Consider the following 24,211-nt stretch of genomic DNA (forward strand, 5'->3'; position numbering starts at 1 on the left):
TAACCATATTTATTAAAAGTGGACAACAATATTTCATGTAGGGTTTTTTAATCAAAAGGAATTTAATTTCGGGGTCCTTGTTGTTCGCCCCTTCGACGGGTGCTGAATAGTGATCATAGACTAGCTGGCAGGCTAAAGATGTTTGTCCAGTACAGTCAATGGGTGTTAAATGTGGTATTTTGATAAAGTTTAGTCGCATGGTCAAGAAAAGGATTGGATGTGTTGTTGTCTTCTAGGCTGCTCTTTTTGACCTCTCTTGCCCTTGGATTCTGCCTTTATACTCTTCTTGACCTGGTGTCTAAACTACCAGGCACCCCTTTTTACTCTTTACAGGAAATGCAGTTTTATAACACTGTACTGTTAATGTGTTTTTAGTCATTTTGGCACTGTAATGAAACCACGCTTACAAATACTGCATGCTTTTTCACATAGTTAAGCTTGAAGCATCTGAGCATTAAAGGGATAGTTCCCCCCCACAAAAAACTAATTGTGTCATCGTTTTGAAGAATGTAGGACAGAGAACAGATCTGGGGCACTTTTACTACCTACCATTGTAATTGTTCCTACTATGGTAGTCAATGGAGTCCACTGACTGTTTGGCTACAAGCATGTGTCCAAATATCTTTCTGTGTCCAACTAGACAAAGAATTCACAGGTTTGGAACAACTGAAGAGTGATCAAGATCAGTGGATATGCAAATGTTTTAAAGAATACTAGTTTAAAGCAGTTAAGTTACACAAACACCACATGCTGCAAAACATTTTACTTTGTCAAAGCAGAAAAACTATACAGCATAAAATAACTATAATGAAACTTTGTTTGCTATCATATAATACAAGAATAGGATTGATGAAAAAAATGCAAATTTTTAAACAGAAACAGAAAAAAAACCTTAACGTAAAACCTCTTGACCAGGGTATCAGTGCCAAATATCTTATAAAAACAGTAACTTTAAGAGCACAGTGAACTACTTAAAAACTCTTTTAAGGCACACAATACCTCACCAACACTCAAAAAGACTTATGTTCAGTTTTAACGCAAGTCTGTGGCTACCGCACTGATATAAATCACGTCAGTCCTTGTACTCGGTGTACTTCTTGGCTGATCCATGAACTTTGTTGGCTGGGTACTTGAGTCTGTTGAGGGCCATTTTGCGCAGAACTGCTTGGGGTAAATCAACGTTACATTTCTCGGCAAGTTCGACAAGATAAATCAAAACGTCACTGAGCTCCTGAGCAAGGTGCTCCCGTTCAGGCTCCGTCCAGTCCGGGAGTCCCTCCGCCACCTCCCCGCGCCACTGGAACAGCTCCGACACCTCCCCGACCTCTCCGACCAGCGCCAGCAGCAGATTCCGCGGCTGATGGAACTGGTTCCAGTTTCTCTCGTCTGTAAATTCCGCTTGCATGCTACGAATGTCCTCAAGAGTGGGTTCGCCGCTAAACGCGAACCGCCCTCTCTGTTGATGCTCAACTTCTCCATTCCCGTTTGTAGTTATCGGGTGATCGCTGGCGCTTCTGTCGTTGTGTTTGTGGATATCGGACGCGGACATCGCCATTATATTAGACGCGAAAACTGATTACCAAAAAACAGAAAAGCGATACACTCAGATCATAAACAGGACCATGCGTGAATCTCCCGCCACCAACTTCACGTGAATTTCTCGAGTCTGAACGGCGTCATAAAAAGGCGCCCGGTACCCTACCCGCGCGCCATTGCCGTTATGGGAAGTGTAGTTTTTTCCCTTTCAATTCTGCGTACTACCATACTGTCTGACGGCCATGTTAAACTACATGTACCAGCTGCTCACACACAAAACCCAAACATGGCAGCCTCCTCGTCAGGATACAGTAAAATGCTCTTTAGTCTGAAAATATATGCTAATAAATTACAAAGTTTCTATCATATTGATACTTTTAATATTATTATAAGGAGAATATGGACGTCTGGATCAAAAAATCAAATTCAGCCCAAAGTAAAGACTAAAAGGTAGGCATCACACTGCAAAATTCATGTTTGGTGACATTGGAGACTGTAACGTACCATTATTAGGACATCTATTAAATTTGCGGCACTGTCTTTCAGTGATTTAATCTGATTTATTTGACGAAGCGCATACAGTGGACAATCTTTTTCCTAGATTGCTGACCTTCACCTAACGTGACCTACAAATCTTTTTTAACTATACTGATATTTGTATTCAAGTAGCGCTAAATTAAATATGAATGAAAAGTCATATACGTTTTTTCAGTGTGCAGAGTTTTACTCTTCTCTTGTTTTTAGCCTTCCTCAGATGGTTGGTGTTGTGGGTCTGGAAGTCCATGCTCAGATTCACTCCAGATCAAAGCTGTTCTCTGGAACTCATGTTAAATTCATGGCTCCACCAAACTCCCTTGTCTCACATTTTGATGCATCACTACCAGGAACACTGCCGGTGAGTAAATTAGTAAATACTTGTGACTGTGAAAACCCAGCTAAAGTTATGTTTTTGTGATTTACTGTTTTCTAGATAGAATTAATCTTTGTAATGTAAAGAAGATTCTGTGAGAACATAACAACCTTTGTTTTTGACCATTGAGTAAGACCATGTCAAAGATTGTATTCAAAGTGTGACTTTAAATACCAAAAAGAACAATATAATCTGTGAATACGTTAATGAGATATTTCTGTACACAAATATCAGACACCTGCCTTAAGTTATATTATTTCTGTGCATTTCAAATGTAACTATGTCATAAGTAGGCCTATTTCTTAAATATTTCCTGCATCTTCCTAAGGTCCTGAACAGAAGATGTGTCGAGGCTGCTGTAGTGACAGCTCTCGCGCTCACCTGTACCATCAACAGAAAGTCGCTGTTTGACAGGAAACACTATTTTTATGCGGACATGCCTGTGAGTTCCCATAGCTGCACACATCTGAATGCTTAAAGTGGCCGTTATATACACACAGCTGAACTTCGCGAACACGGTGCCCTCTCTCTCTCTTCCTCCAGGTGGTTGACGCGTGCGCATGCTCTTTCTCCCGCTCTCACTGGTTGATGCATGGGCGTGCTATATCTTTTCTTCTGGCTGTTTGAGCCCAATAAGGGACTAAGAAAAGTTTTTACGAAACGCATAATCGTGTTTGAGAAAAACTTTCTGAAACCTATATGAAGGCTGGGGCAGATTATCAACTACATAAATACTACGGCAAGCGTCTAACTTGGATTTTGACAAGTTGACCGTGTCAAGCACGAGAAGCCAGCACGTTTAACATTGTAAAGAAGTCAGAATGCATGAAACACCGTTGCACATACCCTTTAATAAAATTGACCATGTTTTAGATTGATCTTCTGTATCCAAAACATAAACTGCTGATGACATAAATGCAGGGGTTGTTATTTTTGATAAGCTGCTTTACGGATCCATCATTTGTTAAAGAGACATGCACATGCATCTGGTGCATCACTCTGTATTTCTCTTAGCTTTAGTCCATGCTGAACAGGCAGAAAACCATATGGCAGCTTGTAACGCTGATGAATAATGGTGTCAGCTCTTTAAAGCAACTGTGTTTACACGCAGTTTTTATTTGTGTGTGAACATGTGTTATACAGCTGCACAATTTCCCTCTGTTTTAGGCATTTGAAACCATAAATGTAAATGCATTAAAAGAGCAAAATCAACTGAATTATATTGATAAAAGAACGCTATAACAAACACTCAATAAACAATTTTTGTCTGGAAACATTTTCTGTCACCAGGACTTAAAGCCCCCCAATCCAGAAAATGCACTTTTAAATGTTGTTTTAACATATCTGTGTGTCAGGAGTGTGTGTACAGAACCAGCCTAGAATGATGACGTTTTTCTTATGTACTCTCACTTATACAAAACAATGTGTTTAGTTTTTTAAGATGAGACAGTGTTTCTCATTCGCTTAATGGCAATTCTCTTCAGTTTTGTTGTCGGAAGTACCTGCTCACACAGCCCTGCGCTTTCTGTTGGAAAGGGTGCGTAGACCAGCAGCTAATTTGCATTTAAAGAGACACACAACACAACAGCCTGTTTAGATTTCTAGATATGTAGAAATGTGAGCTTTGGGTCATGACCGAAAGGACAAGATCCCGGATACAGGCGGCTGAAATGAGCTTCCTCCGCAGGGTGGCTGGGCGATCCCTTAGAGATAGGGTGAGAAGCTCGGTCACCCGGGAGGAGCTCGGAGTAGAGCCGCTGCTCCTCCACATCGAGAGGGGTCAGCTGAGGTGGCTTGGGCATCTGTTACGGATGCCTACTGGACACCTTCCCCGGAAGGTGCTCCGGGCCCGTCCGACCGGGAGGAGACCTCGGGGAAGACCTAGGACACGCTGGTGGGACTATGTCTCCCGGCTGGCCTGGGAACGCCTCGGTGTCCCCCCGGAAGAGCTGGAGGAAGTGTCTAGGGTGAGGGATGTCTGGGCATCTCTGCTTAGACTGCTGCCCCATGACCCGGCCCCGGATAAGCGGTAGAAAATGGATGGATGGATGGATGGATGGATGGATATGTAGAAATGTTATTTTATAAAGGACGTCTGTAATACCTGGAAAGAGCTGCACCTCATTTACTGTTTATTGCTAAAAGGTAAAGCTTATGAAAACTCCACATGTGCACTGAGAGGGGGACCAATCACAACAGCCTGAGAAGCGGAAGCTTGCTGATATAGTATGGGTGGGACATCTTAAGACACACGCTATAAGCGGGAACCAATCATGACAGATTGGGTCAGCTTTTTCAATCAGAGCGTTTCGGAAAGATGGACTTTATAGAATCCGGAAAATATTCAACCGTGTTGTGAGAAGAGGGACAGCGGTGCAAAATTTACTTGAAATATAAAGCGTTTTTGAAGCTGGAAACATGAATGGTTGCGTTTCTGTGTAAACGGACAAAAACGGAGACTTAAGAATACGCAGGCGTGGTTGCCGACATTCGCTTACTGATTGGTTCATACGTATAAACGCGTTTGCTTACCTGATTCGTTAAACCCCTGTCATATAAGCCATTATGCTACCTGAAGGCGACAATGACCAGCCTCGCAAGAATCGTGTAAACAATTGGCTTATTTGACTTCAAGCTGTGCTGCGATCGACTCAGATCGACACATTACAGCAACACGAGAGAGTATAGAAAGCCTTTTAAATAGCCCACTCAGTACTGCGATGTCATCCGTCTGTCAGTCGGCGTGGTGCCGGATGAAATCAAACAAGCTTAATAACATGGATTACCTCATTTAACGTTATCCACACGCATATTTCCTTGCTTTTCCTCGCCATCATGTTCATTTTGTACGTATCGTATTCATATTCGTATCATATATGCCATATGATAAAGCACTCGGAGCCACAGTAAAAAGAGTCATTGATGTCTACACGTATAGTCACTTGACAAACTCTAACATCATGTAGGTCTGTCTTAAAGGTGTTTGTGTGAACACAAAAAATCAATTTCTCTTTTAAAAAAAGAATGAGCTTGTTACCTTCTTAACCCAAATGTCTTTTCAACAACCCTTCACTGGCTACAATCCCTTTGCAGATTGATTTTCATTACAGCACCTAATAACACTCATCTGCAGACGCACATTAAGAATGAGACTCTTACGTGTGAGATTAATTCATAATTAAATTGCACTAAAAGGTCAAGTGCAAATGTCATTTTAATTCCACCACAAAATCATAGCAAGGCAAAATCAAATTCAATTATGAGTTCATGCATGTGTGCTTAAATGAACTGCTATAAAGGTGAAGTGTGCGTGTATACCCTTGCCAAATGTTTTAGTAAAATGTTACAGCAACTGTTTCCAAACAAGAGGCATTGAACCTTCCATGAGCACTGAGGCATGTTTGGAAAGACATTTATTGTTGACATTTTCTGCTGGGGTCACATCTCACTGGACCGAATGTACTACAGTATAATATATTAGAAAATATTTCCAAGTGCATTTTTAAGCCAGAATAATGGTTGCAATAATAGTGGTGGCAAGCAAGGAATTAAAAACAAATGTTTGGATTGAGAAAGCTCGGGGACTGATACGGAGGAAGATTAAATCTGTCATTCTGTTTTCATTTCTTATTAGTTTATTTTTGTTGATCAGTTACAACAACACACAGATGGTAGTGGCTAATTGTGTTTTTTCCTTCCTTTACTCTTTTGCATACCAATAACCATGATACATTTCTAGTGGCTTTTGGTCATGGGGTTGCCATAGCAACAGTTACAAGTTCTCTGTTTTGCCTCACAGTGAAATAGAAGGAGGTTGAAAATGTAGCCAAATCACACATCCAGACCACAAGTATCTGTATGCAGTTCAGTTTTGTCATCACTTGACTGTTAGTCTCCAATCAAACACCAGATTTCATTGCCACCTCTTTTCTGCTCTGTACAATATTGATGTTTGATGTACTTCGTGTAGGTTTTGTCAATTCACTTGACACTTCATTGACTCTTTAGATCCACTACAAAATGAGCATTAGCCCTAATCAAACGCACCTGCCTGTGATTTTCAAGCAGTCCTGACGGTTTTGGTTTGCTTGTTTGGGAGATAAACTGCATGATGCAGCTCCTCCAGGAGCGAATTTGGATTTCCCTGGTTTAGATAAACCGCTCTGTAGAAATTTGCATGGTTTGAATAAAAACACCCACTGTTGTTTAACTGTTTGTGTTAACAGTTTTGTGTGTGCTCATTTTTAGGCTGGATATCAGATCACTCAGCAAAGGCTGCCCATTGCAGTGGATGGCACCCTGGTCTATAGTCACTTTGAAGGTCGCAAAAGAAACCAAGTGCAAACCAGGAGCGTGAGAATTAAACAGATCCAACTAGAGCAAGATAGTGGAAAGAGTCTTCATGATGATAAACAGAGTCAGACGCTAATAGATCTCAACAGAGCAGGTATCGTTCTATATCACTCTTATGGTGCTTTTTCACTACATGGTACCGTCAAGTTTATTACGACTCGGCTCTGTACAACTCACTTCACGTCGGCTCTGTATGTTTTCCACAGCAGTTTAGCACAGCTTCAAAGTGGGTAGGGATATTAAACTTAGTGTCATAGTTGCGCCGCCATAACATCATTGTGAATGCGACATAAACATACGCACAACACAGGAGATATATGCTGCATATCGATGGAAAACTAAATACTGCTAAAAACAGCAGAGAGTTTGGGAAATCTTACAGCAAAGAGCAGACAACCATCATTTGGTTTGCTTGGCAGCGCACAAGGGTAAACTAATGTAGCATTGTGTTAAGGGTCTCAATGTCTATATTACTGTCAGGAAGCATATAACGAAAGGCCAATATTACGTATTAAAATGCATATTCATGTGTTGCAAATCCAATGACGCTGGTAATGATTCTCTCTGCCCAATCAGTGATCTGTGTGTAAACACGTCATATTTTGGTATTGTTACAGTACGCTTGAAACATCAACCTCGTGGTACTAAAACGTATCAGGTACTAGGTACTCTTCCATGTGGAAAACCCCCCAAAAGTGAGCTGTACCGTGCTACCATGCAGTGGAAAAGCGCCATTATATAGAAACCTGGAATTTTCCACCAATACAGTACATATATGTGTCAGCTTTTAGCATTAGAAACATAAATCCAATAATTTTGTTATGGGAACTGTTAGAAATGTTATCTAAACAATCATCTAAATGGCGAGTTTGTCCTTACTCGGAGGTCCTAACCTTCCAGGTGTATGTATTTTAATGGATACTTCACTCAAAAATGAAAATTCTGCCATCATTTACTTCCAAATCTGTCTGGTTATACATTCTTCCAAATATATTTCTCTGTGTCCATCCGAACAAAGACATTTATACAGATTTGGAACAATTCGAAGGTGAGTAAATGACGACAGAATTTTCATTTTCAAATTTCATTGATCATTTGTTGAAAATTTGAGCTTTTTAAAAAAGCATTTTAGGCTCTATTTTGTACGTTACTTGTGAGAATTTCCACCTGAAGACTACAGAGGTTTGGGTGGTTTCTGATATGAATTTTTCTTATTTGTAGGTGTAGGTCTCATGGAGTTGGTGATGGAGCCGGATATGTGTTGTGGAGAGGAGGCAGCTGCTGCCATCAGAGAGCTCCAGCTTATCCTACAGGCTCTGGGCACCTGTCAGGCCAACATGGCCGGTAACTTATCCACATCCTTACATCTCGAGTTAGCTAAAACCTTTTTATGTTCCCTCGATGATGGGAGTTTTCAATGTTTGTGGTATTTTTTAAGTCATTTTTTATTTTATGAAGATCAACAACCTTTTGCCACACAGCTGCATTCTTGCTCTAACCCATTGTGATGAATTACTATATTATATATAACTGCATATAACTGACTACTGAAAGAATGTACTGTACTCTGTACCCATACAACAAAACCCTTCATTAAAAAGTGTCACTCAACATTATAAGCTAAAAATATGAATAAGCGAATACTTGGATTGTTATAGGCTGCGATTTAAAGGGAAAAAAACATCCATGCAAGCAATTCTGACTGACAACCATTTCAGTTCACGTCTCTCCTCCAAACTCTGCCCACAAAAGCTGACTGTCCTCTCAGAAGGTGCACTTGTGGCCGAGATGCACAGAACACACTTTGTCAAGTTGTTAAGTACAGGGAACTGTGTGCACGCGACCACTATATGATGTCAAAGGATGTCGCGGGGGGCGGGGTTACTGTCAGAACGTCTGCTCCAGTCTGAAGAACACAAGTGATTGACCGCTTTCGTTCTGAAATTTACTCCGGCGTGGCAAGTTCCGTGCTATGTCTTTCTCTGACACTTTAAAATGCTCCACACACCGCCGACATGTTTGCTGCATTAATAAAGCACACGTTTCTCTCTCTCTCTACGCTGGTTGCTGCTTGATCATATCACTTACTTGGCCGAACATCGAACATGTTCCCTTTGCTATTTTCGGTTGCCGAACATTCAGTGCATCTCTAGTTTGAATTCCTATAAATCAGGAGACCACGGTTGAACAGTTTGTTGTTCTCAGTCACCCAGGTGTACTCAAAGTGTAAAAAATCTAAAGGGAAATCTTCAAATATGTTTTACTCACAGGGTTGCCAACAATTGTGCCACACATATTTACAAATATTTTGGTATAGTGATAAATCAGTTGTGTTCACAATTGTTTGATATCCACGATAGAGCATTATTAAAAATATTTTAAATAAAATATAGACATATTTACACCCTTTTTACTCACATTTGCCAAGGGGGCCAATGTTATTGGAGTGAACTCAGTATGTTGAAAATGTTGCAGAAGCATCTGCTAATTTACCTCCATATTTCATGTGTTTACACAGAGGGGGTCCTGAAGCAGATGTTACTTACACATCTGATTTATAAATAATATAACATTCTTATGCAAGTAACTTGGAATTGTATGTATCAGCCACAGATGGCGCTAGAGAGCCACACATTTATTAGATTAGATTCAACTTTATTGTCATTACACATATACAGGTACAGTGTAACGAAATGTAGTTTAGGTCTAACCAGAAGTGCAGTTAGCAAGTGCAGGATATACAGTTAGAATAAATACAGAGTACAATATTAGGAAAATATTATACAGTGGGCATGGACTATGAAAATATTTTACAGTAGGTATGTTCTTATGAAAATATGACAGTAGGTATGTACTATGAACAATATATACAGATGGCTATATACTATGGACATTAACACTATGAACATTAATGTACAGGTGGCTATGAACAGATAATAATTTGGACTAAACAATAGTGCAAGTGACTTATGTTGTACAGCTTTAAGTATACATTTAAAAAAGCATTGATTCAAATGTTAAGTTCTCTGTTCAATCAAAATATTTTCTTCCTGTCATTAAGATTTCAAGAGATCTTGTTTCATCAAAAACCCTTGAAGAAAAATAGAGCAAACTGTTTATCTGCAGACACAGGGCCATCTAGAATGCAGTATCGTATGCAAATAAATCATTCACATTCAAATGTATGCACTGTTTGCTAAGCAGGGTTTTGGAGAGGATGTGGATGGGTGAATTGTAATTGACTGTTTGGAGTGATGCTCATCTCTCTCTTTTCTTACAGAGGGTCAGCTCAGAGTTGATGCTAATGTGTCCGTCCATCGACCTGGTGATCCTCTGGGAGTGAGAACAGAGGTGAAAAATATCAACAGCGTGCGACACCTGGCCAAAGCCATAGGTAAGGATATGTGACCGGATGACCATACTCCACCTACAAGCCTTGGAATTATACATTATAAGTTTTGTCCAAGGAACTTAAAATCATTGGATATAAAGATTTCCCTTTGATCTGGGGAAAGTCTCCTCAAGTCCTCAATCATTTATTAGGTAAACTGCTTTGTTTTTCTGAGGCATTTTAAGTAAACAGTCAGTAATAAGTTATTGGTTTCACTTTTTAAGTCAATATATAAATTAACGTTTTAGCTTGGGGCTTAAGTACCGATACTTTTAACATTGTTGGCTGGAAGTCTTGTGTTGTTGGCACATTTAGCCAGACATCATGGGGAGAGAGTGATTGTGTGCAAATATTGCAGAGCTGTAAGTAAGACTGCAAACCTCAGATAAGAAACACAAACAATAAACACTTCCACCTGACTCCTGCTCTGTCTGGTGTTAAATGCCCCGTCGAGAGGTCTGCCGTCGCATCTCGAAGGAAGTCTGAATGACTTGATCCAAGAAACTATGTAAAAGAGTTACGTTAAAGGGATAGTTCACCCAAAAATGAATTACTCACTCTCTAGTTATTCCAAACCTGTATACATTTTGTTGTTTGGTTGAACACAGAGAAAAATGTTTGGACCGATGATTTTAACCAAACACTACCATAGAAGGAAAAATGACAATGGTTGTCAAAAGTGCCCCTAGAACAGCTTTCTTTTCCTACGTTCTTCAAAATATCTTCTCTTGTGTTCAACAAAACAAAAAAATAAGAAATGTGTACAGATTTGGAACAACTACACAAGTAAATGATGACAGAATTTTTATTTGTGTAAACTATCCCTTTAACATGTCTTTCAGGGACGTTACTATGAATGTGTGTTTTACCCATCCCCGAGGAAAGCTTTCTGATAGAATGATTAGAGTATTGTTTTGATGACTTGTAAAGACAGCCGATACACTTGTTTCAATACGTTATCCTAAAATTAAAAGACCACACTAGCACAATTCCCTCCAAAAGCAGTTCTGAGGAAAAGCGCTCGTGTATGCAGCCAATTTCACAGTACTTTAGTTAGTTTAGTTGGCAGAAGATTTTGTTAGCGTTTGATTGGTCTTCTCTTGGTACCTGTTCCACAGACTACGAGATCCAAAGACAGATGGAGGTTCTTCAGAGCGGGGGGACGGTTCTTAATGAGACTCGCGCCTTTGACAGCAGATCTGGGTAAGGAGGCCCAGAACAGCCAGATTTCTTCAAGTACTATATTCTCCTGTGACATCAGTTAGAGGAGAGAAGTGTAATTCAGCGCTCGGTTTAACATGGTTCAAGTCTTCATTGGTTTTACCACATTTTAAAGATTTTTTTTTTAATGTCATAACCTGAAGCACCCAGTAGCTGTAAGAATCACACATGTCATTTAGCAGACGCTTTTATCCAAAGCGACTTTCAAAGAGTTCAGGGAGCAATAAGCGATATGTCATACAGGAGCAATAATACAATAGGTGCTAATACAAAGTTACTAGTTTCAACAAAAGCTGGACCACTACCTGTTGAGAGAAGAGAGAGGGTTAGTGTACATTCAAATGTTTTTTTCCCCATTTGTCTGTCAAGTATTCACAGAAGAGATAGGTTTTGAATCGGTTTTTGAAGGTTGTGAGAGATGTGGTTGAACGGACCGAGTTAGGAAGGATGTTCCACCAGGAAGGAGTTGCAAAGGAGAATGAGCGGGAAAGCGATTTACTGCCCTTATGAGAAGACAATAGAAAATGCCGCTCGTTTGCTGAACGCAGGGTTCTTGATGGGGTGCAGGAGTGTAGTAGGGTGTAAAAGTATGGCGACGCAGGTCCAGTGATAGTCCTGTAGGCAAACATCAATGACTTGAATCTGTCGACTATTTCTGTCTTGGCCCCGGGTTCAGCTGGAGGTGATGCTCTTTCATCCAAGCTGAGATGTCATTTAGGCAGGCTGTTATGCGAGTGGTATCGTCTGGGTGAAACGAGATGTGAGAGAAGGAGTAGTTAGTGGAGAGAGCAGCGGAGTCCTCAGGACGGATCCATGTCTCAGTAAGACCTAGAATGTGAATGTCAGACTGACTAGCAAAAGCATGGATGAAGTCAGTCTTGTTCACCGCTGACTGGCAGTTCCAGAGATCCGCATAGAGAGTCAGAGGAGTAGAAGTGATGCATGAATGGGACGGGCATGAGAGTGAACGCGACGTGCCTTGCGTCTTGGGCGAGAGCACTGTCTGTAGTGCATTACAGGAATAAACTGAAAACACATAATGTTAGTATACATTAAAAATAAAAACAAAAGGTATGTTACATATACTGATGTGCCTTAGTTCTGACCTAACCAAATCCCTGTCCAGGAAAGCGCCCCATTGAACGTTTTGGTAAACACAAGCGAAAAATCAAACATCAGAAAGGTTGCAGAGACACCGTACTGACGCTCTATCTACCCACTAACCAACCTGTTTTCCATTCTGTCATTCTACATATTCTCCTACCTTCACCAGGCCTAACCACTCTGAGGGAAAAACTTACTCACCATATTCTTAAATGAAATGTAAAATATTAATTGCATTTCCAGTGAGAAACATGTTTAACCCCGCCCCCTTTTTAAGATTACCGCCCCATTTTGAAGCGCTCCAGCCTACAGTTAAACCTACTTGGAAATATTGATATTTTGGGCAAAGCCACCTTTCCATGTTTATTGATAAAACTAAAACTCCTTCCACAGGAGAAGCGATATATGTTGAAGAGATCAATTTTAACAGTGATTCTGTTTATAGAAAATAATCTGTGGAAGGTGGGATTTGATTGGATTTAGAGTTAGACAGTATTTTATTATACTTCAGCTGCAAGTTTATCATCAAATATACTTCTTTCTTTTTTTAAGCTAAAACTAAAATCTACTTCATTCGTCGATATATTTCAATTAATTTAAAACCTTTGCAACATCTGCTTAACATCAGGATCCTGTCCGCCCTGTTGTGGTTTATTTTTGTTTCAACAAGAAGCCAGTTGTATATGATTCCTTATCTGTACTACACATATTATAACCAACTTTAAGCAACATTTTGTGATATCATTTATATATTACCTTTCTCTCTCTCTCTTGCACTCTCCAGTAACACTATTCCAATGAGGGATAAAGAAGGTCTACAGGATTACAGGTGAGTAAAATGTTCGACTGAACCCTGAGGGTGAGTGAAAGCCGCTCCATCCTTACAGAGGGTGTAACAGAAAGTTCAGGGGAACAGTAGAGGACATAGAAAAGAGTGATGGAACAGATCAAGAGAAGATGGAAAGCACAGGATAAAAGGAAAAACCGGCGAAAATACTAGAGTAGACTGTCAAGGGAGTAGTGGAGAGATGGATGAAAGTGAATATAGTCCTGTGGAGGGTGAAAGAGAATGATGGGAAAGAAGAGAGGGACTGTAATATGTGAGCGGTGATGGACAGATGATGTTCATCCTCCCGTCTGATGGACTTTCACCGCAGAGGATGAGAGCGGGTGTCTGGGTGGTTCTGGATGTGGAGATCTGTGAAGACTCGAGGTGTGACAGAGCAGTAGATTAGGTCACACGATGACTCACACACTGTCTAAACACGACAAACACTGTCTTATCTCTGCAGCTGATAAAAGCACACGTTGCTCTGGTGTTTCGCCATGTGACCTTGCTTGCCTACATGCTCTCTGTCCTTCTCTCTCTCTCGCCCAGGTTCATGCCAGAGCCCAACTTGCCCCCTCTGTATGTTTATGAGAGTGATGCCTGTGTGCCTGCAGACGTTGACCCCGCCCAGGTTGTTGTGATTGACCGGATAAGGGCCCAAGTGCCAGAGCTGCCACCTGCAAGGAGGGTGCGGCTTGTTGAGACGTACGGTATCCTTCTAGAGCACAGCTTTACACTGGTGGTGAGAGAATATATTGAGTAAAATCATTATTATAATGCAATGATGAAATCTGATTTCACATTTAAAGACTTTCGTGTATGCATCTGCTGTGTTACAGAATGAGGATGGCCTCATGGACTACTTTGAGAGTGTTGTTCAGATGACCAAGGCAGAACCAAGGAAGGTGATTGGCTGGGTGATGAAGGAGCTGATGGGAAATCTAAATCTTCAGGGTATGAAAGTGGCTCAGAGGTGAGGCAGCTCTAGGAATAATCTTTTACTAGTTGCTACGCATGCAGAATACTGGGATCTTGAATTAGAATAAACAATCGGAAAAGGAGAGAGAATGTGTGTCTGTACGTGTGCCGGAGGCTTATTTCAAGTCTGTTTGTTTTGTTCCTTCCTACCAACATTGTTTCCATTGAGTAAATATTAAATAACGGAGGTTGTGTTCCATCTATGCATGGGGATGTATATACGAGGGAATTTTGGGGGGAGATTTTTCCTGTTCAGTAATCAGAGACGGTCTCAATCATCTTCTCTTGTTTTCTGATGTTTGCTTATATCAAGTGAAGCCAAATTGCTTGAGAGCATTTAAAAAACAATGCTTAAAACATCCAGTAATGAGTTCTCCTGGGTCCTAATGCCTTGTGCTTGTTTTCTTTTCTCATTTAAATGTTTTCTCTTACTAACCCTTCCTTTTCTGTCTCAGTCCCATCTCTCCACATGCTCTTGCTGAGTTGATAAATCTTGTGGAATCTGGTCACGTCTCATCTTCAGCTGCCAAGCAGGTATGGGGAAATAAATATCCGTAATTGTCTGAATAAATTCCCAATGATGACAAATAGCGAAACCAATATTTCAATGTAAAAATGTAGACACACAAAATTAGGAACTGTAAGAAAGTTTTAAAACTTCAGCTGTGTTGTGGCCATGTATGTGTATGAGCACAGGTTTTCCAGGAGATGTGGAAGGTTCCAGAGAAGACAGCAGGTCAAATAGTGAAGGAACTGGATCTGTGGATGATAAATGACAGAGAGAAGCTATGGAGGATCTGTCAGGGGGTTGTGGACCGTCATCCTCAGGAGGTATACCCAGATCTAGCCATTTCTAAACCAGTATCAATTACCAATAAGATTGTGTCTATTGTTTTTTAATGTTTGTTTTTAGCTGGACTAAATAAAAATTCTTCTACCTGCTGCTGAGGTTTGATACGCCACTGCTTGTGTTCTGCAGGTACAGATTATCAGAGCGGGTAATAAGAAAGTCCTGAACAAACTGATGGGCGCGGTTCAGAGAGAAACCAAAGGCAGAACCGATCCAGTCCAAGTCAGAGCCATTTTGGAAGACATGACATTGTGATACCGTCTTAAAGGAATAGTTCGCCATCGAAATGAAAATTCAGTCATCATTTACTCATCCTCTTGTCATTTCAAAACTGCATGATACCTTCCGCGTCACACAAAAGAAGAGATTTTGAAGAATGTTGTTAACCCATTGGCCCACTGGCATTGGTTACAATAGAAGAGAATGAGGGCCAGTGCTGTTCTGTTTTTCAAAATAATTTCTTTTGTGTTCTGCAGAAGAAAGAAGGTCATGCAGGTTTGACAATGATGAAAGAATTTTCCTTTTGAAGGCGAACTACTTTAAGAACTACCCAGCGTGTCTGTTTGTGATGCTGTGTACTGAGCCTTCACTCGAAAGACGTGTTTGTTTTCTATAAGGGTATGCTCACAGTCATTATTGAAATGAATATCCGCCGTACATTATTTTCCCTTATAAATGACTACACTTATAATGTTCATATGATTGTTCAATATTAACAAAGACAACAGTTTATTGAAACAAGGCTTTTTGTTGTTTATTAAGTCAATTTTATTTCATTCACAATTTATTACTCGGAGAAGTTTGTGATTTCGTTAATGGCAGCATTCAGTGGTCACTGTTATAGTCAGCTCACTTTAGTGACTGTGAGGTCAAATGTCTTTGTGCTGTGTTGTTTGTGGTTCTGTATGGATTTTCAATAAGCTCTTAACTTAATGGTGTGCTATAAGGTACCGACTGGAGTATACCGTTCAGACTGATGCAAACATTGTGTTTTTCTCCTTTTCTTCAAGACCGTTTCAATATTTTCAATATTTCACAACGTATGAGAACGTGATGATTAATCTGCATGCTGCATGCTCTAGAGGGCGCGATTTATAAAGCAATAATGACGCAAACTCGAGCAAATTCTACTTTTTATGTCAGTGGACTTTCTACACACAAAAACATGCTCTGCGTGAGCTTAATAATAAATGTTAAACGGTACATAACCTGCATAAAGCCGTAAATCGTGGAAAAGGCATTTTCTTACGCAATGCGTCTATGTAGACGCATACAAAAAACCAATAAACCGAACTCAGATCTCGCTTTATTATTCCCCACCTAGCACTCCCCACTTCCGTATTTACGCTACCAACGTCCCTTGGCGTCCTTCATCTTTCACGAAAGCCACAGGGAGGATACAATAAACCATCAATATAATCTACAGTCTAGCTACAGAAAGGTAAAACCTGAAATGAAACACGAAACTTTGTACTGATTTGTTTATGAAAGAATATCAAAATGTATCTGCTTAATCACTTCAACTACCACGTGAACACTTAAAGTGGTTGTTATATTTATAGTGCGAGTATCTCGCGCCCTCTAGTGGATAATATATGTCACATCGACAAAAAAATCCCTATCTAGGCAGACATGAAAATTTAAACGTATATAAGTGGGAAAGTCGAATGGGGTTTTTGTGACACGACAATAATCATTTTTATCAATAATCAAGTCACTCACTTCTTGTTTATGCTTTTAGTCAAAGTGTTTGGTAAAGGAGACTGTGTATGGGGTGCCGGGAGCCTAATTGTGAACAGCCGCTCCTGTGGCTGAAAGGACTATTAGAGGAATTGTGATGTCAAATGAGGTAAACTAGGTAATCCATGAGTTAACATTCCCACCCTGCTGAAGTGGAAATGTCACACATTCACATAGTATGGAGTACACCAGTATTCACATAAAACAGGTACATAACGGCCCTTCATTTAATAATGATGTAATTATATGTATTCAACATGTTCATATTATATCCAAATAATCAACAGTGGAAGAGGGAAATGCATTTAGGTCAGAATACTTTCCGCTGTTTATAATTTATGAGATTGTTTGGGTTATGGGCCACTTGTATGGTTTCTCCGGTAACTGTATTTCAATGTTGAATGTCTCTTGTTTCCTATTACAAAAAAAGTAATCCCCACATTATAAAAAAATGATATGCATATACATTTATCTTTGGGTTGACATTCTACACTGTGCCCTCAGTATATTTATTTATATAATGAGCATGAAATACAAAACAATTGTGGATGAGGTGGAAAACGATCTGCATCTTCATGATTCATCACTGAAATTCTCACTGACATGTATTTTACTCCATTTCTTGTCCACTGGGCTCCAAAAATATAATTGGGGATTTAATATTTTTAATTTAAACACTTCAATATTCAAATTGAATGGGTTTTGGTATAAAGTTACGAATAGACTGCAAAAATATTTAAAAATATACGTAACTTTTTATATACCAGGCCACATATAAGGATTAAACCCACATTTCAGATACACTGTAGACATTCTCCATCATAAACATTAGAAATATAAACAATGTTTAAATGTTTAAGCAAAGAAAAAAATGGGTACTGCATAGCAATTGCTTTCTTACCTGCTTCTGTAAAAATACAAAAAACTCTTTCCTGTTTTGACTACCATGCAATGAAACAAACTAAAACACAACAGAAGAAAACCTGGAAATAAAGAGGAAATGTTTCAAAATATTTTTTGTGGAAAAAAATCATTTAATTCTACCCCAATAAATAAAACCCCTTTATCCTGACAAACAAGTGTTGCTATTTTCAAACACGTTAACGTGCTGCATAGACAATATGAAAACCTTTAAGGTAGTCAGTATCAGTAAAACCTAATATCAATGATACTCTACAAGAAACCAAAACGACTGTGCAAGAATTTAGACACAACAAGCCATTTGATCACCTTTGTAAAATGAACATGATTTACAAACCATGTGTTAAAAACCAGAGAACATAGAAACAGGAATAGGCACAATGAGAATAAGGCCATTTTTGCTAAGAATCCTCTAAAATATATCAACAGTACTAAACGGTCAACAGTCATCCTTCCATAACAGTCCAAAGATATAAGATGATATGTGCTGATGTCTTCCTCTCTTAACAGCCATTATTCTTTGGTCTTAGTCAGTGTTGATGTTACTATTATGGAATTAAGGCAAATCCAGTGATTCCTTTCTGACAGGGGACACTGATAGGGCGAGAGATTATTGCTGTTGTACGTTGTTGCAGGGAACAGTTGGATGATGCATTGAAAAGTCCTGAAACAGTATTGTGATGGCAAGCATGAATCACCGATGACACTTTGTTTTACAGTGCCTGTGTTACAGTGTAATTATACATTTAAGTACTGAGTAATAATAATGAACTGTTAATGTACTCACTATAGGGTTAGGATTAGGTTTAGCATGTCATTAATGAATAATGTAAATACATGTCACGTGTAACAAGGGCACCGTAAAATAAAGTGTTACCAAATCACCTTGCAAAAATTTTTTTTAAAACAGTTTAAAAAAAGTTCTCAGTTTTTGACTGAAATAGTCTCAAACTTTTCTTTGGGAAATAATAATCAACATTAAAACAATGCAAAGTGGAAGACTATTCCTCCATGGGAAGTTGAGACAGGATGGAATGTTCTTGTGCAATGGCTGCCAGTTCCTTGAGGAACTCTGTGAAAAGAACTGTGGCGTATACCTCCGTTCTGTTTGAGGGAACTATAACTTTGGGTTGGATAGCTGAATTCTTCTTGGTTTTGTCTGCTTCAGGACCATGAGTCTGATCTTCCATCTTTTGATTTTGAGAATCTAGATTAAAATTGTGCAGAAGTCATACATACAGTCATTTTAGTTTACTATACTACTATACATTGTACTTCTATTCAAAATATATATTTTTTAATGAAAGACCTTAAAACATGTTGCAGCTTACAAATGTGACAGTCTTTAAGAAAAAAAGAAACATTGCACTACTGTTGCTCATAATGATGAAGAATCCTTATACTTATTGACTTGTGCTCCAGTAAAATGTATACATACAGTATGTGTGGATGGACTAGAACATATTCTGACCTCTCAGTGACCTCTCTCTGGCCAACAGGCAGTGCTGAGCAGCAGTCAGGAGCTCTGGGAAGTCTTTACGAGTTGCAGTCAACTGCTCTATCTGGTTCTTCAGAGAGGCCAGTACCTAAGAAGTAACAGAGAGGAAGGAAGGAAGGAAGGAAGGAAGGAAGGAAGGAAGGAAAGAAGGAACGAAGGAAGGAAGGAAGGAAGGAAGAAACAAATAAACCAAGAAAACAGTAAGTGGATGAATGAGTATCAGATGTTGCACTCTTGATATGTTGAATCAAATCACTTGTGTCCATAAAACAAATAGCAAGCATGTTTTTTTCAGGCATGTAAATATATCTGCTTAAATTGCATCATTAAAGTGTTTTTGTTATGAAATTGGATGTTTAATTTGCTTTATTTTGTTGTGTGCAAACAACACTTGTGAATGGCTCCATTGATGCATAATTCAGTGTATGAGGGATGCATGCCAATTTAGGATAAAATATGACAGTACTGTTGGTGGTTACTTCAGTGAAATTGCAGGTATATCAATATAATGCTACTGAGAATAAATGGGACATTAAAATCTTTTATTAGCAAAATTGTTTAAATAGTACAAAAATGACAATATTGTAAATAATTCAGTCAGCGCTACTATAAACAGTAGTGGTTGTGGTGCTGTTGACATTTAACATTTTGTCTTAATGTGATAGTTCACCCCAAAATTAAAATACTGTCATTATTTCCTCACCCTCTTGTCATTCCAAATCCTGTGTGACTTTCTTTCTTTTTTATGCAGAACACCAAAGAAGATATTTTGGAAAATGTAACTGAACAACAGCGGTACCCATTTACTTCTGTTGTATGGACATAAAACCAATGCAACAAATGTTTTTGTATTATTGCTCCTGTATGACATATTGCTCCCTGAAATCTTTGTACAGTGAATGGGAGAAACTGCCAAAAAATGGGTGTGACAAGCTTGTAGCATCATACTCAACAAGACTTGATGCTGTAATTGGTGTCAACAAAGGTGCTTCAACAAAGTATTGAGCAAAGGCTGTGAAAACGTATGTACATGTGCTTTTTTTAATAAATTAGAAGTTTGTTTGAAATATTTGCTTTCACATTGTCATTATGGGGTATTGTTTGTAGAATTTAATCCATTTTGGAACAAGGCTGTAACATGACAAAATGTGGAAAAAGTGATGTGCTGTGAACACTTTCCGGATGCACTGTAAGTCGCTTTGAATAAAAGCGTCTGCTTAATGTAAGTCAATGGGTACCTCCATTGTTCGGTTACCAACATCTTCTTAATATCATATTTTGTGTTCTGCAAAGTTATACAGGTTTGGGAAGGGTAATTCATTGGCCAAAAATGAGAAAACACAACTAATTTAATAATTTTTTACTATAATAATTAAAAGATATCCCAGTTGGTGTAGCTATTGTGAATTCTTTATATATAAAAATCTGAGTTTGTTGAACGATTATGACGAATCTTGAACTGCATGAACATTTAAAATGAACATCAGTGAAATTTGTTATTTTGCTTTAAATGCTCTGGTATATTCACAGCAATGCTCAATTTCATTCTTTGAGCAGAGGTTTTTATGGAAGCCGTAAAGTGCCAAACAAAACAAATCGCAAAACAAACAACAAATCTAAAAGCCAAAAAACTAATCCTGAATCACAATTACAAATCTGAAAACGCAACACCAAATCTGAAAACACATTAACAAACCATAAAAACAACAACAATTCCGGAAACAAAATAACCCCAGATAGCATAGTTTGTTCACGGCATTTCATTGATGGACTTTATATAAACAGTGGATATAACGCTGTATTTGCAGATCATGTGAAACAGATAGATTAAACGGTCCCATCCCTAAAAGGTGCTGTAACATGATCAACAGTTATGCAGGGGTAATGTGATGATGTATTGTGTGCTTGTGATTTAGTTCCTCCCCCCACACACCACTTGTGCTGTAGCATTGATGTTGAGTGTATATTCCAGTACCTGGAAGAGTGATCGGACGCTGGGCTGGAACACCATGTTAGTGTTTAGGAGGAAGGATCGCAGCAAGGGTTGAGGGTAAGTGGCTAACTGGGCCAGGATGCCAGTCAGAAGCAGATTCACATGGAGAGTGTTGTTCAGCATGTTTTCTAGACGAGACAGCAGCACACTCACAAACGGCCCTGAGAGAGGAAAAACTAATTATACACAAATACAAACAAAATAATGTAACCATTCCGTAACAACACAAACCCAAGTATCAAGTAAGAGATGAGGTGCAGTCAGACTATAGTAGGGTATTTAGAACCATGACGCTCTATAAGCATTATTACACCGCTAAAGATTTTTGTTTAAATTATTTTTATGTGAGCAAAAAGAGATCACTGTGGGCTAACTCATTAACACAATGTACAAACTAAAACCGCGAAGAAAATTGTTTGCCCTCAGGCTTCAATTTTTTTAGCTTAAATGTCTCAAACGTATTTACACAAATCTAATTATTTTTGACAAAAGACTTCTGAGTATTTAAATAAACAGTAATAAAAATGATTTCTGACCTGTAAAGGGAGCGGTATTACCCCTGGTCCCACTCTGGGGTTTGGTGCCAAAAGGAGATGATGGCATCCTTTCTAACTCTGGTGTTTCTGGTAAGAAGCTGTTAAACTCTACCTCATCTTCCATGAGTTCTGTAGGACTCTTGAGTTCACTGTTTGCTGGAGTACTAGACTGTGCAGACAGAGATCTTATTAGGTCCTCATACTGGGCCATGAGGTCCTCCCCTTCTGGAATGGCTGACCTGTCCGATTGTGGCGGTTCCCCCTCTATCTTTTTACAGTCCTCCATTGACGGACCATTGCTCATTGAGGATTCTGTTGGATTTTGATTAGATTTTGCTTCTCCTGACTCCAACTGTTCTGTCTCAGCAGGTTTGGATGAGGCATGATAACTGTTACTAGAGTCTTGGACATCCTTTTGAGCAACCAGGTCATAGACCATAACATCATTTTGAAACTCAGCCTCTTCAATGTAAGATCCCTTAACAAGCATAATAGTGGTTCTTCGCAGCTCCTGGATGTGTTGTGGGGGCTCGTCGGGGATAGGCCCAGCGTCCTGCCCTTCTTCTGGATGTGGTTGTGTTGGACAAGCATCATAACTATCATCCCACTCCAGTTCCAATAATCCAGGAGCAGCATTAAGATCTTTGAGAGGTTGACCGGACTGATGTACCTGATTTTGGGGCTGTGTTGTCTTGCTGGTTATCTGCGGACCAGTCCTACCTGCCTCTTCCAGGGTACTGTGCTGGTATTCTTCTGGAGGGGGGTTCTCACCGTCGTAAGGTGCAGACCACACACGACACGCTCGTATGCAGTTACCGATGGTGTTTTCAGCATCACTTAAGTAGTGCAAGTAACTGACATCCAGATGGATCTCAGAGCCAATGACACAATCACCTTCCTCTGGAAGGACCTGCTCTGATTCTAGAGAAAGATAAACAAAATATATGTTAAATATATATAATTTAAATGTTCATATGGTACTATACAACATCATTTGACTAAATTCAGCAAAAGCTGAGCTCTGGAATTTGTTTCAGCCTCTAAGGACTTTAAATACAGGCGCAGACATTAGCAGATTACATAGTCTGGAAAGGAATAATGAAGTAGATGCAGTTACTAGTGAAGAGTGTTGCATACTGGATTTGAATGTGGCAAAGATTCATTAGTTTCACTAGAGACACAAATTGGGTTTCAATGTCTTTGGAGAACAGAGAGTTGGGACTCCAGGTTGTCATCTCAATGAGATTCAACCGAATCCCAAAGTCACAGTACACTCTTTTACACCAACTTCCAAAATGATATTACCCTTAGTTGCTGTGTGGGATTCATCAGTGCCCTTTGACCATAGGATGGAGTCCAGCTGCCTAAGTGGAGGAGGAATGATCTCAGGAGAACAGCAGGATGGTGTTAGGGCGAGGAATTTAGCGGCTGACACAGAGTAACAGTCGCTCTCCCTAATGACTCTGCGCTGACTTAACATCATATGATTGGAGGGGATCAAGTACCTGTGGGGGTAAAAGAGACACCGCTTAGTGCACCACAAGAAAGACACTTCAGAAAGCAACACCAGTAGCGGTTTTAGGCACGGGCGGCATTTTTTCATGTCACATGGGGGGCGGCACCGGCACAAGCAGTAAAAAAAAGAAAACTCTGGGCCGCCGCGAAGTGGTTTTCTATTATCTATCATTGATTCGTTGTGTGGGGAATTGGCAAATTGTCGTCCCTGCATGCTGAGAAGGTGCCGTGTGTGTGAAGGGGAAAGGGGCGCGCAGGGGATAATTCACCTCTAGGTGTTCAAACCGAACGCGAATGAAGCGTTAAGCGCGAGTGATGTTAAGTCAACTTACCTGCGGTGCGATTCGCGCGAATGAGGCTATTGAGCGTTCACGTGATTCGCGCGAGTTGAAAAATCTGAACTTTCGCACTTCTAATCAGGAGCTTGATCTAGTAGGGGCGTGATTATTTACATTTAGTCATTTAGCAGACGCTTTTATCCAAAGCGACTTACAAAGAGTTCGAGGAGCAATAGCCTATGTCATACAAAGAGCAATGGTATACAAAGTTACTAGTTTCAACAAAAGCTAGACGCTACCTGTTGAGAGAAGAGTGTTAGTGTACTTTTTTTATTTGTCTGTCAGGTATTCGCCGAAGATGTGCGTTATATGGAAGAAATTATTATGAATTAGCGAGCGGCAGAAGCCCCTCCTATGACGTGAATTAAATTAGTGGGCTAAAGTCAGTCACACACCACCTCGACTTTCTTCCAAATAACGCACATTTTATCCATAATGCAATGAATACAGGCCTATAGTTCCTGCACAATCTGTTTATTTGGCACTCGACAATCAACA

General features: G+C 39.6%; 3 protein-coding genes across 3 annotated transcripts in view; 1 reads left to right on the forward strand and 2 right to left on the reverse strand.

Annotated features, from left to right (window-relative positions):
* On the reverse strand, nt 1-1,555 carry dctpp1 (dCTP pyrophosphatase 1; the record flags this gene model as incomplete). Its single annotated transcript, XM_079463264.1, has 1 exon — nt 1-1,555. The coding sequence occupies one exon, from the start codon at nt 1,553-1,555 to the stop codon at nt 1,073-1,075; it is 483 nt and encodes a 160-aa protein (XP_079319390.1). The 3' UTR covers nt 1-1,072.
* On the forward strand, nt 1,238-17,129 carry gatb (glutamyl-tRNA(Gln) amidotransferase, subunit B). The gene is made up of 13 exons (XM_079463263.1): nt 1,238-1,986; nt 2,281-2,431; nt 2,775-2,888; nt 6,695-6,893; nt 8,021-8,143; nt 10,080-10,193; nt 11,309-11,393; nt 13,300-13,344; nt 13,894-14,086; nt 14,184-14,317; nt 14,778-14,856; nt 15,019-15,153; nt 15,302-17,129. The coding sequence occupies exons 1-13, from the start codon at nt 1,721-1,723 to the stop codon at nt 15,425-15,427; spliced, it is 1,764 nt and encodes a 587-aa protein (XP_079319389.1). The 5' UTR covers nt 1,238-1,720; the 3' UTR covers nt 15,428-17,129.
* fhip1aa (FHF complex subunit HOOK interacting protein 1Aa) overlaps nt 17,111-24,211 on the reverse strand; it is a 23,475-nt gene continuing 16,374 nt past the window's right edge. Inside the window, exons 8-12 of the mRNA XM_079463262.1 lie at nt 23,166-23,365; nt 21,861-22,781; nt 21,307-21,485; nt 19,305-19,419; nt 17,111-19,040 (exon numbers count right to left, since the gene is read on the reverse strand). Coding sequence (XP_079319388.1) covers nt 18,835-19,040; nt 19,305-19,419; nt 21,307-21,485; nt 21,861-22,781; nt 23,166-23,365 — 1,621 coding nt within the window. The 3' untranslated portion in view covers nt 17,111-18,834. The remainder of the gene's footprint in view (nt 19,041-19,304; nt 19,420-21,306; nt 21,486-21,860; nt 22,782-23,165; nt 23,366-24,211) is intronic.

The sequence above is a fragment of the Barbatula barbatula genome (genome assembly GCF_947034865.1).
Source record: "Barbatula barbatula genome assembly, chromosome: 8".
Taxonomy (NCBI): Eukaryota; Metazoa; Chordata; class Actinopteri; order Cypriniformes; family Nemacheilidae; genus Barbatula; species Barbatula barbatula.

Bases quoted from the DNA above. Each gene is read 5' to 3' on its own strand.
- gatb (XM_079463263.1), top strand. From the start codon at position 1,721: ATGGGAAGTGTAGTTTTTTCCCTTTCAATTCTGCGTACTACCATACTG. The intron at 10,194-11,308 runs GTAAGGATATGT...CCTGTTCCACAG, and splicing joins ACACCTGGCCAAAGCCATAG to ACTACGAGATCCAAAGACAG. The intron at 14,318-14,777 runs GTGAGGCAGCTC...TTTCTGTCTCAG, and splicing joins GGTATGAAAGTGGCTCAGAG to TCCCATCTCTCCACATGCTC.